Source organism: Grammomys surdaster, unplaced genomic scaffold (assembly GCF_004785775.1).
Source record: "Grammomys surdaster isolate TR1022 unplaced genomic scaffold, NIH_TR_1.0 125901, whole genome shotgun sequence".
Taxonomy (NCBI): domain Eukaryota; kingdom Metazoa; phylum Chordata; class Mammalia; order Rodentia; family Muridae; genus Grammomys; species Grammomys surdaster.
Window position 1 is genome coordinate 1,003,585 of NW_021620725.1, and position 13,367 is coordinate 1,016,951.

Sequence of the window (13,367 nt, forward strand, 5' to 3'; positions counted from 1 at the left end):
TCTCTCTCTCTCTCTCTCTCTCTCTCTCTCTCTCTCTCTCTCTCTCTGTTTTTTCCCTGACAACCCAAAATGCCAATCAAATAGCCCAATTCTATTTCAAAACATAAGGCTAGACACAAGACTAGACTTCTGGAACCTAGAGAGAAGCACAAGATATGTTGGTATGGGGCTGATATTCTAAGTGGGAAGGTTAAATAAGTCTATGAAAATAATCAGCCACTTAGCCAGGAGGCTGAGCAGAACATTCTGAGTGGACAAAGTGCTAGAAGCCATATAGTAAGAAGCTAGACATTTAATTAGACAGCATTTAATAATATATCACATACAGGGAGAAAGGGAGGGATTAAAAGCTAGGGTCCTCAAGGTTGGGGGGAAGCCAGCTCTGACCAATCGGGAAGGATGAGACAGGGAAGCAGAGGCAAGGTCCAGAGCAGCCGTGATGAGCTGGACGGGAACTGAGTCCATGGAAAAGGGCAAGAAGATTGGAAAGGGGCCACCACTGGGACGTTGAGCCGTGAATGACAGGCAGAGGAAGAAAAACTCTTGAGATAAAGGAAACAAAAAGCAATGATGGTCTCCATGGGGGCCAGAATAGAGCAGACTATGGATGTCTGTTCCTAGAGCTGGTTCCGGATTCTGAACCCTCTGGGATTCTTCAGGAAGGTTGAAGGGCGGCTGCTGGCCAGAGATTCACGTGTGCTTTCCCCTCACCCATAGGAGCCGCGGCAGGCACAATAGAGACAAAGGGGAACATCTCTGCAGAGGAAGGTAGCTCTGTCATCTTACAGTGTCACTTCTCATCTGACACAGCTGAGGTGACCCAAGTCAACTGGGAGCAGCGAAACCAGCTTCTGGCTGTTTATAATGTTGACCTGGGGTGGTATGTCTCTTCAGTCTTCAGTGAACGGGTGGTCCCAGGCCCCAGCCTAGGCCTCACCTTCCAGTCACTGACAGTGAATGACACAGGAGAGTACTTCTGCATCTATCATACCTACCCTGATGGAATTTACAAGGGGACAATATTCCTGAAGGTCCAGGAAAGCTCAGGTATGTTCTTTGAACCAGGGTGCTGGTGAGCCTCTTTCTCTCACATAGAAACCACCACCCTGACACACTCTAGGAAGTAGAGTGTCTCTGTCAATCCTGGAGCACTTTGGACTCATTAGAGGAACTTTTAGGGCATAGTAGAGATGGAGCAACTGAAACTGATGAAATTAGACTCTTGTGGGGGCAGAGCTAGGATCTGATAGGTTCCAGAAACATCCAGCTGATTCTCGTGCACGACCACTGATTTTGCATAGGAAATCCATCTTACCTAAAAGGATGAGACTTACAGATGAGGTCATACATGAAAGGTGCTCACTTAATGACTTAGTATCAGTCATGCAAATTAGAATTAGCTCTTAAGTTTGAGCTGATCTGAAACAGGCCACAGCATGTATGATAGTCCCCCACCTTTGCATGATGAAGCTTCAAGCTTCCAAATGTCCTCATAATGATTACTCTCCTACAAACATGAGCCAGTTTTACTGAGGGAAAGGATTATGGAAATCGTATCTGAGAGATAGTTTAGCCAGGGAGTAAAGTGCTCAGCCTCAGATGGCAGACAGGCTAGGTCCACACCTTGCTGATGGACTTATTTGTTCATCTGTCCAATGAAGATGGGTGTAAGATTTTATGAGCTGCTAACGTGGGCTTGAGCAACCTACTATAAGAAAAAGCCCTTAGCATGGCATCAGGAATATAGCAAGTGCCGTGTTAGGTGTTGATCATGAGTATGATTCCCATGTGATTGATGGTGGTAGAGACTAATGAAGGCTTGGAATTGCTTAGGGTGATAAAGCTGATTTTACATCAGATGAGGAATGCCACACTCAGAACTGCATACTATCAGTTATACCGGAGTTTAGGGTAAGAACATATATGAATTAAAATTATGTTGGAATTTAGGTTTCATGAGTTTTAAGAACATACATACATTGAAATGATGAAAGTTTACCTTAACGTTTCCTTTCAAACATTGCTTCTTGGCACCTGTGCAGTGTGCATACTATCTCTATCTCTGTTCTTCCTGAGTGAGCCATGGCTATGACCAACAAGGGGCTAGCCTGGCCTATCCTGTCTAAGTCCTCAGAGCAGGAGGAGCATGCTGGAACTTTGGAGTTCTTAGGCATAGTCCTTATTCCAAGGGATCAAATATTTTAGCCTTCTTTCCTACAATTCCTGGTGTTCAGGGAAGTGAGCCAGGTTTTTTCTTATTTCAAGTCTTCCTAGGATTCTGGGGTTCCTGCCCAAGTTCCTGGAGAAGAGAGAAAGATGGGAGGAAGTTAAGGTTGGAAGAGCCTCCCTCCTTCCAGGGTTTCACACCTGAACTTATGGCTAAGATATAAAGTTATATGCTTTTCTTTGCATAATTCAATGTTAATTTTGTTTCAATTTTGAATTAACCTGTTTTTACTGAATATATATATATATATATATATTTACTTTATTGTATATGTATTGAATTAACCTATTTTTATTGTTATATACGTATATATAAATTTTTATTTTATTGTATGCTTATCATTTATTTACTTATTTTACGTGTATGAGTGTCTTGGTAGCACATATATCTATGCATTACCTGTGTTCTGGTGTCTGTGGAGGCCAGAAGACTCTAGATCAAAAGACTGGGATCATAGATGGTTGTGAGCTGCCCTGTAGGTGCTAGGAATCAAACCTAGGTCCTCCAGAAGAGCAGCCAGTGTTCTTAACCACTGAGGCACTTTTCCATCACTCCAAGTGTTGAACAAGGAAAGGCTGACAAAATCTGGTCTAGGTGTCCACAAGGCGTATCATTCCTCTGGACATTGGCCACCAACTCCACTGGAGACCAGGTAGATTCTCTGCAGACCACAAAATTAAGGTTAAAGTTTCTTTTTTTTAAAAAAAAAAATATTTATTTTTTTCTTAGATCGTAATTCATTCACACAGGGGTTATAAACACAGAAAGGCAGGATGTGGGGAAGGGGATGACACTGGAGTGTGGGTGTTCAGGGGGAATACAGATATCTTTCAGAACTGGGTATCGGCTGGGTGAAGGTTCAGGGGACAAGTCACTATGACTCTGCCTATGACTCACTTGTCCTTATCTAAGATGGTATTATCCGCCAAGGCTACCTATTTACAAGGTCTATGACTACTCAGGCTGGTAAATTTCCACAAAAGCTGCCTGTTTACAATATCTCATAGCCATCTGTTTCCATGTTTTTCCACTGAGACCCAAGATTCTTAACAGGGGACAGTTCTATAGCATCTCACCTCTGTCCTGGAACTCACTATGAAGACTAACCTGGCCTCAAATCAGAGATCTGCATGCCTCTTGGCTCTTAAGTGCTGAGATCAAAGACAAGCACCCCCATGACAGGAACTGATTTTCGGGTGTTTTGTTTTGTTTTGTTTTGTTTTGTTTTGTTTTTTTTTTGAGACAGTTAAGGATGCCTTCAATTCAGCGGCTTTGCTCCTGACCTCTGACACTCACCTCTGTGTTGTTCTCCCTGTAGTGGCTCAGTTCCAGATTGCCTTGCTGGGAGGAACCATGGCCGCCGTGCTGGGATTCATTTGTCTAATGGTCACAGGTGTGACCATACTGGCTAGAAAGGTAAGGGATAGGACAGAGCCTGTCTTGGTCCCCATCACCCCATTCTCCTCGCCCTGGTGACTGCTGATTCCCTTTCAACTCAGACAGCCCCTCATGTGATCTCTGCCCTTGTTCCTTGTGCCTTTTCGTGGTCCACGTCCTGCAGTTTAATGCAGTTATTTTATGTTCCTTCCAGTCCCTCCTCCAGGCTGCGAGCTCCCAGAAGGACACAGCTACATTTTGCCCATCTTTCTGCCTCACACAGTTGCTGCCTGTCCTTTGGGCCACTGTCTGAGAGTTCACCTACTGTGAGTTTGGTGCATCACAGAGGTTGTCTACTGGGGCTTGGGCTTGTAGTTCCTTTAGTCTCCACAGTCCATGGGCTGCACTGCGACTCCCCGTATTAATGTAGGTTCAGTAATCAGGATTCCAAATTTGGAGAGTCGAAGACACATGGCAAAATCAGACATTACTGCCTTGAGTTTAAGAGGCCATTGGCTGAAAGAGTCGGGGGAGGGGAACTGGAGGAGAATTTTAGTTTCTAGCTGGGCACTGAAGCCATGATTTTAAGCTCCTTATTTAACTTTTCAAGGTCTCCATTGCTTTGATGTAAGATGGGAGGCTAGAGTTCTGTCCTATATCACAAAGTTGTGATCCATGGCTGTCAGGTGTCAGGCTTTCTCAGTAATTCTTGTTGTGCGGTAATCTGGTAGCTATTGGTTGGGATGAGCTAAAAATATTCCCAATCCTTTTTGGTCTGGTTGCCTTGGCACTTTAAGCCAGCCCAGCTCACCCACTTCAATTCACTATGAAAACATTTTAGGGGACGCAGCCTGTGATGCGGACACTGCTTTCTACTTTCCTGAAATTTTCTTCGCTTCCTCTCCCACTGTGTTTCCTAATATTTCATCTTGCTGGCCCCAGGCTTACTCTCAAGGTTAGATGATTGGGACTAGTAGCAATGATGTCTGTGGAGTGAAAGATGCCTTATTCTTAGCTTTTGAAAGATTTATTTATTTGTTTATGTATGTTATATATAACTTCAAAATATTCAATATATAATGTTATATTTATATACATTGTATTTTAATTATATATATTTAGAATACATATTGAAATTAAAATATAATCACATTGTTTTCCCCTTTCCTATCTTCCCCCTTGACCCCCCTCCCTCATTTTCTTGATGACCTTGGTCTCACCCGTTTCCCTCGTTTTCTTCAGTTGTTGATACATACATTCCTGAATCTATAAACAACCTGGTCAATTGACATGTTACTTGTATATAGATGATTTCAGGGCTGACCACTGGTATTTAGATTTATATACTTTGTGTGTATGAGTGTTTGGCCTGCATATATCTCTGGGCACCAAGAGTGATGCCCTTGGAAGTCAGAGGAGGGCATTGGATCCCTGGAACTGGAATTACGGATGTCTGAGCCACCATGTGGGTGCTGGGAATTGAATCCACTTCCTCTGCAAGAACAGCAAGCGCCGTTAACTGCTGAGCCAGCTCTGCAGCTCCCATAGCTGCTGTACTTCTTCCTTTAAATTTCCCCTTGGTTTGCTGTTTCTTGAAAGCTCACATTGTTATATGAAACACCTGTTTGTTAGGAATGTATTCTGGTATTCTTTTAGTGGTTATAGTAGGCATCACACATTTACCTGGACTTATTCAAGTTCCTCTATTCTAGTGCCAATCAGTCAGTGTTCTGTAACCTCTTAGAATATGCAAGACCCTTCTATCAGCTCAGCTCTTCTTGTCTGTGCTCTGCATTGCTCCACCATCACCCTGCTGCCCAGTCCTATCTGTTTGTGATACCCATCCCCACACTTGTGACCCTTTTGTGAGTCCACATGCTTCCAGGTCCACCTCTCCATCCAATCTTCTCTCCAGCCTCGCTCTCCTGGCTTCTAGTTGCCATTTTCCCTCTGCCCGAGGAACATCCTGCCGTGTTCCTGCAATGCAGGTCAGGAAAGGCAAAGTATTATTTTGTGGTTTTTGCTGTTGCTGTTCACCTAAAATGTGTTTACCCCATGGCTATAAACATGGTATGTGTGTTTTATTAGGTGTAGGATCTCATGCTGGCCAGTACTTTCTATTAGCACATGGAAAATATTATTCCAGTGTCTAACTACGTATTTTTTTTTGAAACTGGGTTTTATCCTTACTTCTTTAAAATGCCTTTTCTTCCTGTTGTTAACATTTCCTGTCTTTATTTTTCAGCATTTGTACAATGATATAATTAGATGTCATTATCTTTGTATTTATTCTGTATGGGGTTTGGATCAAGTGGGTTTTTTCAGTCTGTGGTGTGATGGGTTTTGTCAGATTGTGGGTCAGTCCTGGCCATTTCTCTTTATATATTCCTTCTCTATTCTTGCTTTCTCCTCCTTCTGGATGTCTTGTTGCAGGGACTTTTGGCGTTTTTCTTTCCTTCCGTATGTCTCCTAGTCTTTTTTATATTTCCTGCCCGTTCATATCTCCACGTTTTGTAGTAGGTCTTTTCTTCTAGCTTACGAAGTTCAGGTTACCAAGCATCTCCTTTGATGTATATATCCTTTGTTTAAATAGTTTGTCGCCCGTCAAAACTCCCAACCTGTATTTATTAGTTATTCTGGAGTCTGTTCCTGATAGTCCTATTAGTTACACAGTCTCTGGGTCTTTTCTACTATTGTCTATTTTCACTTGATTATCAGTCATATGTTCTTCTCCTACCTGGTAGTTTTTATGCTGTGCTGGACATTCTCCATGAAGAACTGAAGTCTCTTCCTCCACACAGCCCTGTATAGCAGGCAGGTGCCAATTTCAGGTATTAGCAATCCCAGGTCACCTGAATTAAATCAGTGGGTTGACATTCTTTCCTTACTGCTGTGATGAACTGCCTGACAGGAGCAGCTCAGGGAAGGGAGGGCTTGTTTTGGCTCACAGTGTGGAGGTACAGTCCATCATGACGGGGAAAGTGCAGACGGCACCAGGGATATGAGCTGGCTGATTCCACCCAGGAAGCAAAGCCACATAGATGCTAGCATTTCAACTCCCTTCCTCACCCTGGACTACAGGGATGTGCTGAAGTAGAATAACATTGAAAAGACCAATGATTAAATATTGATTTGTTGATTTACTTAGTCACCACTTTGTAACGCTAAGCACAACATCACTTGCTACCTGGAACATAATGGTTTGGAAAAATAGCTAAAACAATAGGTCATTGCCCTTAACAAGCCAGTGGCTGCCTCATACACTTGTGTAAAACCCTGGTTGCTTGCCCACCCACCCCACCTTGTGTGGTTTTTGCTATATATATATATATATATATATATATATATATATATATATATATATATGTTTGTGTCCAGTTGAAATAGGGAAAGACCTTACTTCAATATTTAAGGAGGAGAGCAATGAGGTTGTGTATATATATACACACAAACTGGATCCAGGGGGATCCTTCAGGAGTTGTCCTGGTGTCCACCTACTGTGACATCTCTCTGCCACTCTCACTGGTGTTGAAGCCCTTATTCCAGAAGATTCCCTAAAGGGTGCCATCCACAATCAGGGCAGGTCCTCCCATTTCATTCAGATCCTCTGGAATGCCGTATAGATACACCCAGAAGTCTGTGTGAATCCCATCAAAGTAACAATGAATGGCAGCCATCAGAGAGCCTGTAGGCTAGAGGTCAACTCCTGCTACTTCTCACTCCCATGGTGTATGTGGTCTTTGAGGTTGTCACTGAAAGAAAGGCCTGCAGTGGTTTTGTTTGTTTCCTCAAAGGTTCCCTTCCATGCTGGCTTCTGAGTTCCAATTTTAGTTTCTCTATCCAGAGACTCTGTGTAAGTTATCTATCTTATAGTAGGTAAACTATACCCAAATACTGCTTTAAAAACAAAACAAAACAAAACAAAACAAAACAAAACAAAACAAAACAAAACAAAACAAAACAATATAGAGCAACCTCCTTTCCTATCCACTACCCCTCCAAACCTGGATCTCCTCATATAACTCAGGCAAGCCTGGAATCCTCCTGCCCTAGCTTCCTGAGTGTTGGGATTACAGGTATGAATCTGGCCCAAATGCTCATCTCCTTGCTAGGCATGTTCTCCTGGCACTCAGTCCAAAGATGGGAAATTACTCACTCAGCCGGCAGATATCTTATTTTCAAACATTTTCCTTTCCCCTTTCTCTCTCTCTCTTTTTTAATGTATGTGTATGTGTGTGTGTATGTCTGTGTGTATGGTGTATATGTGTTTATTCACGTTCAAATGTGAACATATACACAGATATATCCCCATGTTTGAGCATGTACACGTGTGTGCTCGAACCTGTGTGTGTGTGTGTGTGTGTGTGTGTGTGTGTGTGTAGAGGTCAGAGGTGACATCAGGAGTCTTCCTTGATTGCTCTCCTCCTTAAATATTGAGGTAAGGTCTTTCCCTATTTCAACTTGTCTAGCTAGGCACCTTGCTCTAAGGATCTGTTGTCCCTGCCTTGGAGTGTTAGTGGTTGTGGGAGGTTTTTCACACCCATAGTTTTTCTTTTGCATAGGTGTGGGGATCTGAGCTCTACCTGCTGAGCCATCTTCCCATCTATGGTTTTACCTGCTCTCAAATGAAAAATAGGTTGAATGCAGCAGAGGACTTTCTATTTTTGATGTTGTATTTCATATCTTCATTCTATGGTTGACTATGAGGTAGAGATTCCACTGGCCTACTTCCTTTGTCTCTTGGTTTTGTTGGGTCAAGTCCCCTACTGAGTTCTATCCCCCACCCACTCCCTACCTCTCATCACCAAGTCCTGACCAACACCCACCTTCTGTCTGTCTGGGCCCTGGCCAGGCCTAGCTAGGGAGCGTTAGGGTTAAGGCTAAGTTAAGAAGGGACGGTTCTTTATCTAGTTCCCTTTCACTTACTCTTGAGAGTTCTTAGCGATCGTTTTCTATCAGAGGGAGACCCCACTCTGTTTTTCTTTTCTTTCTAACTTAACCTTGACTTTTTAATCCCATGAAGATCTTTCTTCAGGCCTCAGTTGGAAGGAACTGTACAAACTGCCACTGTAATGGTCTCCATGGAATTGATAGTTCTTCATTATAAGCAGTCTTAGTCGTAGAACTAAGTCGTAGAACTCTCACCCTATTACCCATAGTTTTGTACTGTTATTTCTCCTGCTTCTAAAGTCATGTGTATTCATACTGACTATAAAAGTCAGACTGACTTCCACCTCATCTTCTAGTTCTTAAACTCTCTCAGTTTTCTGTGCAGATGAGATTGCTGCCTGCTTATGAATACCAAGGATACAGGTATAATAAATACACCATGTTGGATTTCAAATATATTCTGTCATCAGACCTGATCCACAAATGAAGATAGCCCCAGGTTCTTTAACTGAGAAGGCATTGGAATGAAGATTGGGAAGATGCTTTGGCAGCAGAAGCAAAACTGTGTTCCTTGCAGTGATCTACAGATCACTCGGGTCCGACACTCAGATCTCCCCTGCTTGGTTCTCTAAGCACCTGGTACATCTTGCTAACTTGATCCCAAAGGAACTGAACAGGTTCCGACTGTTAGAAAAAGTTCCGATTGCTCTGGAACGTCATGTATGGCCTCATGTTATTACTCCCAATTTATCTGTAAAAATCTTTGTTGTATTATGATTCAGTCTTTCTCTTCCTGGTTCTGAGATGAATGCCATGGCTACTGACCTACCTGATTCACAGAGCAGTAGCCACTGACCTTCTGTTATTATGAGGAACTGACCAAACAGGGAGAGGAGGACCCAGCAGTGGCCAAGATATGACTGCTGCCATGGGATGGGGCTTGTTATCGGTAGCATTTTCTTTTATGTCATCGCTGCCGTGACAGACATAATTATGCAATGAGACATCTAAGAGAAGAAGAGGATGTGAGAAGTGGTCCACCAGAGGAAAGAGGTGACAAGAATGACAACTTACCTTTGAGCTGGTACAGTGAGAGTGACTGGTGAACAGACAGCTTCTGCCATCACCAGCATCCTTCAGCTCTAGAACAAAGGGTTAGTGTCCCTGAAGACAAAGAAGAACACATCTATCTACTAAGGATGTGAGGCTGCTTAATTTTCCTGTCATGTACCCAGACTAACTGTGGTCATAATGGAAACTGAGAAAGAGGAAAAGGTCCGCAGCTCTCAGTTCCTGTTGCTCCCCCATGTACACGGTACCACTCCCTGGCTCTCTCTTTGACATCCTCCCTGTTGCCTGTCTAGTCTTCATCCTTTCTGCTGCTATCTTGAACTCTGGAAATAGTCTCTAAGGCTTGCTCTCTTCTTGTCCAAAAGATTTGCCAACGTTTGATCAAGGAACATATAGTTCTCTGGAACTGGGTCGTTCACAGATACTTTCATATGGATCTAGAGGGAACATAAGGAAACCATGAAGGGTAAGTAGTCGTGCACATCTTTAGGAGGAGAGACGAGATGGTGGCTGTTGGAACTTGGAAGGGGAGGATCACATAGATGAGTCACGTTGAGAAGTGCTGTTACCTTCAAGTGAGGGTCACAACCAGTTCAAGGCCCATCCTGCATGGACTGTGGGAGAATACGTACCTTCTTGTCACTCTCTGTTCCTTCATTCCCCTGTGGTTCTACATGGAGACCCCTGGTGTAGTACATGCAATGCAGTCTTCTTGCGGTCCAGAAGACAACAAAGGTTGAGACTGGAGCCAAGGGATAAATATGCTATATTTATATAGTACTTCTCATAGACCTGGAAATTGGATAAAGCATCTAGCTTTTTTATAGGATGGTTGGCTTTAGACTTACACTCATGTATTCACTGTAGTATTTGAAAGTGTATATTTAAGTGCACAAACACACATACACATCACTACAATTCTATTGTAGGTGGTCTATCTATCTATATCCATATTTATCCTAGGGTCACTGTGATGTATGAGTCATTTAAAGATCCCCATGGGTCAAGTCTTCTTGTAGCTGTATCTGCTTTGTTTCTTAAACACAGTCATCTTCTTTCTACTATTTTGAGGGCCCCTTATCCTCGTTGCTGCTAGGGATCCCATTCTACAGGAGCATCTCCTACTTCGGCATCAGTCTGCAGAGGAAAGACACTAGGGAAGTCAGTGATGCTGGCATTGCATTTGCATCCCCTGCCTCTGGCCTCCTTCATGATTCTTCCTCTGAGAACCCAGGTCACTCACATCAGACTTTTCACTCCTGCCCCTGTTCTGAGGACCTGCTGTAAACTAGTGAGTCATTCTTGAGAATGATGCTAAAAGTCAGCCTACCAAGGACAAGGCTGGTGACAGGGTGACTTTAATAATCCTTCCCCTGAATAATTTCAGAATTCCATCACCTTATTATATTGGCTCCTCTAGGACAGATGCAGAGAATACCTGTTGTCCTGGGGGTGGGGTAGGAGGAATTGTGTATTCATGTGTGTGTGTGTGTGTGTGTGTGTGTGTGTGTGTGTGTGTGTATTATATGAATAAATGTTATTTTCCAGTCAGATATTGTGAAAAGTTATGTGTGTCAAATACTGGACAATGACTCTGACAACCTCACTGTCTACTGTTCATTTTCCTCACATGCTACTAGAAAGCAATGTTTGTCCCAAGATGACTCAGTTGCGATTTCTGTAGCTTCACTTGGTTCTCTAGGACAATGTTAGTACATTAATCTCAGGCCTATTTTTTTTTTTTACACTGGTTACAATTATAGAGTCTCCATGTAGGGTAGAATGGAAATGGAACAGCTTAGGGACCCGTCTGAGGAATATTTGCATTTCCCAGAGGACTTTTAGAGCTCAAAATAGTCTTAAAATTAAAAAGAAAGAGTGGCCAGCCTTACCAAGAGTAAGAATAAGAACACACAAGCACAAAAAGTCATAATTAGCTCTTTGAGAAATAATTGAATATTCATATTAAAAGCGGATTGCAGTGTATCAAGGGATGTCAGAGTCCTTTTAAACACAGCACCAGCATGAGCTATGACAGCCATCCTCTTCTTTAGCTTCATTGTAACGTTTAGCCACTTCTACTGTGAAGGAATGAGAGCTGGAAGACCAGTGGCATCTGTGTGTCCTTCTGAGACTCTAGTGTCCCTCAGTGCCCAACTCCTCGAGGCCTGTAGTGATTCATCATCATCCTTAGTTTTTTTTCATTTGTTCACTGTACACATCTATAGTGTCCTTATAACCCCCCCTCTCCACCTCCTGGCCTGTACTGGTGCACAGTTGGGCTTGGCACCAATAGGGTGGCATTTTCTGTCTTGGAAGCAAAGGGTGTAGTGAAGACAAGGTCCATGTGCCTTGGTTGCTCCAATTTCCAAGTCCCTGGCTCTTTGTAACTTTTTGTCAATCAGGTACATGAAGTGGGTGAATGGCACGCATTAGAGCAGCTGCCAGTAAGACTGAGAGAATGTCAGAAGTTCCAAATGTTATTACACACTTCTGCCACTCTACTTGTGGCCAATGTTCTCCACTTTCCCTGTATTAGCACAAACCTCACATGTGACACTCTAACATAGATTCTATGGTTGGTGTCACTGAACAGGTTTCATTGCTCTGTCTAGTCTCAATGAGTGCAAGTTTTTTATTGGCTGTGATATTATACTTGGACTTGGGAAATTGGATTCTTTTATATGTGACTGTATTAAAAATGAGCGTGTGTGTTTGTGTGTGTGTCCAACTGGGCATGTATGTCTATTTCAGTTCTAAGACATATATAGATTGAATATCTGATATGGGTTCTGAGGTTACAAAGAGAAACATAGCACTCCCCTTAGGGAACTTGGATATTGGAGCCTGGTGAAAGTATAAAGGTAAACCAGTTGGCTTTCACAGAGAAGCACCAGAGGAGAGGCGATGTGATCATAGGAGACGCTAGACAGAATGAGAGAAATCTGAGCAACTGGTGGCTCTGTCCTTTGTCAAGAGATTTCTGCCTGTGCCCATGAGCTCATCCCAAACCAGCAATGTCAGCAGAGTTGCTGCTGAGAAGAAAGAACTAACTGTGTCTGATCTCAAAGCTGTGCTGCAGTAAGTGGCAGTTCTCTGGCATGTGTGCCTCAGCAGTTGGGCATCTTAGTTGTAAAACACAGTGGGAGATGAAGCCAGAGAGATGGGCGTGAGTGGGACCAAAGGGTGTTTGGGGCGTGACAGATTCCTTTGGGGGATGGAATTAATTACTGATTTTCTCCCAACAAGAATATACCTTTATATAAAACTTTAATTATGGTTTGAGATTATTTATCAATCCTCTGAAGTGGAATCCCCCAGGCTGTTGACCATCGCTCGCCCCAGATTAAGCATTCCTCTGTGTACAGTACAGGCCTTAAACAGAAGTATGGACAGATTCAGTTTTTATTTTTGAAAAAAATCACTATATGGAGGTTTGTGGAAAGTTAGCCTAGCAGTACGAAGGAATGTGAATCAGACCTCTATGAAGGGGACTTGTTCTTCCGCTCAGCAGGTAAGAGGGATGAAATGAAGAAGGAATGGAGAAAAACTGGATGGGGTGTATATTAACCAGGGTTTTCTAGAAAAATAGGACTTATAGAATGTTTATATAATGGATATATATGTGTGTATACATGTGTCATATGTATATTTCATATATGTGTATGCATATGTGTATATACATTTTCTATATATACATTCTATAAGTTCTATTATATATGTTCTGTTTTTATATGTTCTAATGTGTCTATCTATCTATCTATCTATCTATCTATCTATCTATCTATCTATCTATCTATCT

General features: G+C 42.6%; 1 protein-coding gene across 1 annotated transcript in view; it reads left to right on the forward strand.

Moving 5' to 3' along the window:
* The window catches only part of Tigit (T cell immunoreceptor with Ig and ITIM domains), a 16,729-nt gene that overhangs the window by 1,391 nt on the left and 1,971 nt on the right, over positions 1-13,367 (forward strand). The window contains exons 2-3 of the mRNA XM_028752433.1: positions 718-1,047; positions 3,546-3,643. Coding sequence (XP_028608266.1) covers positions 718-1,047; positions 3,546-3,643 — 428 coding nt within the window. The remainder of the gene's footprint in view (positions 1-717; positions 1,048-3,545; positions 3,644-13,367) is intronic.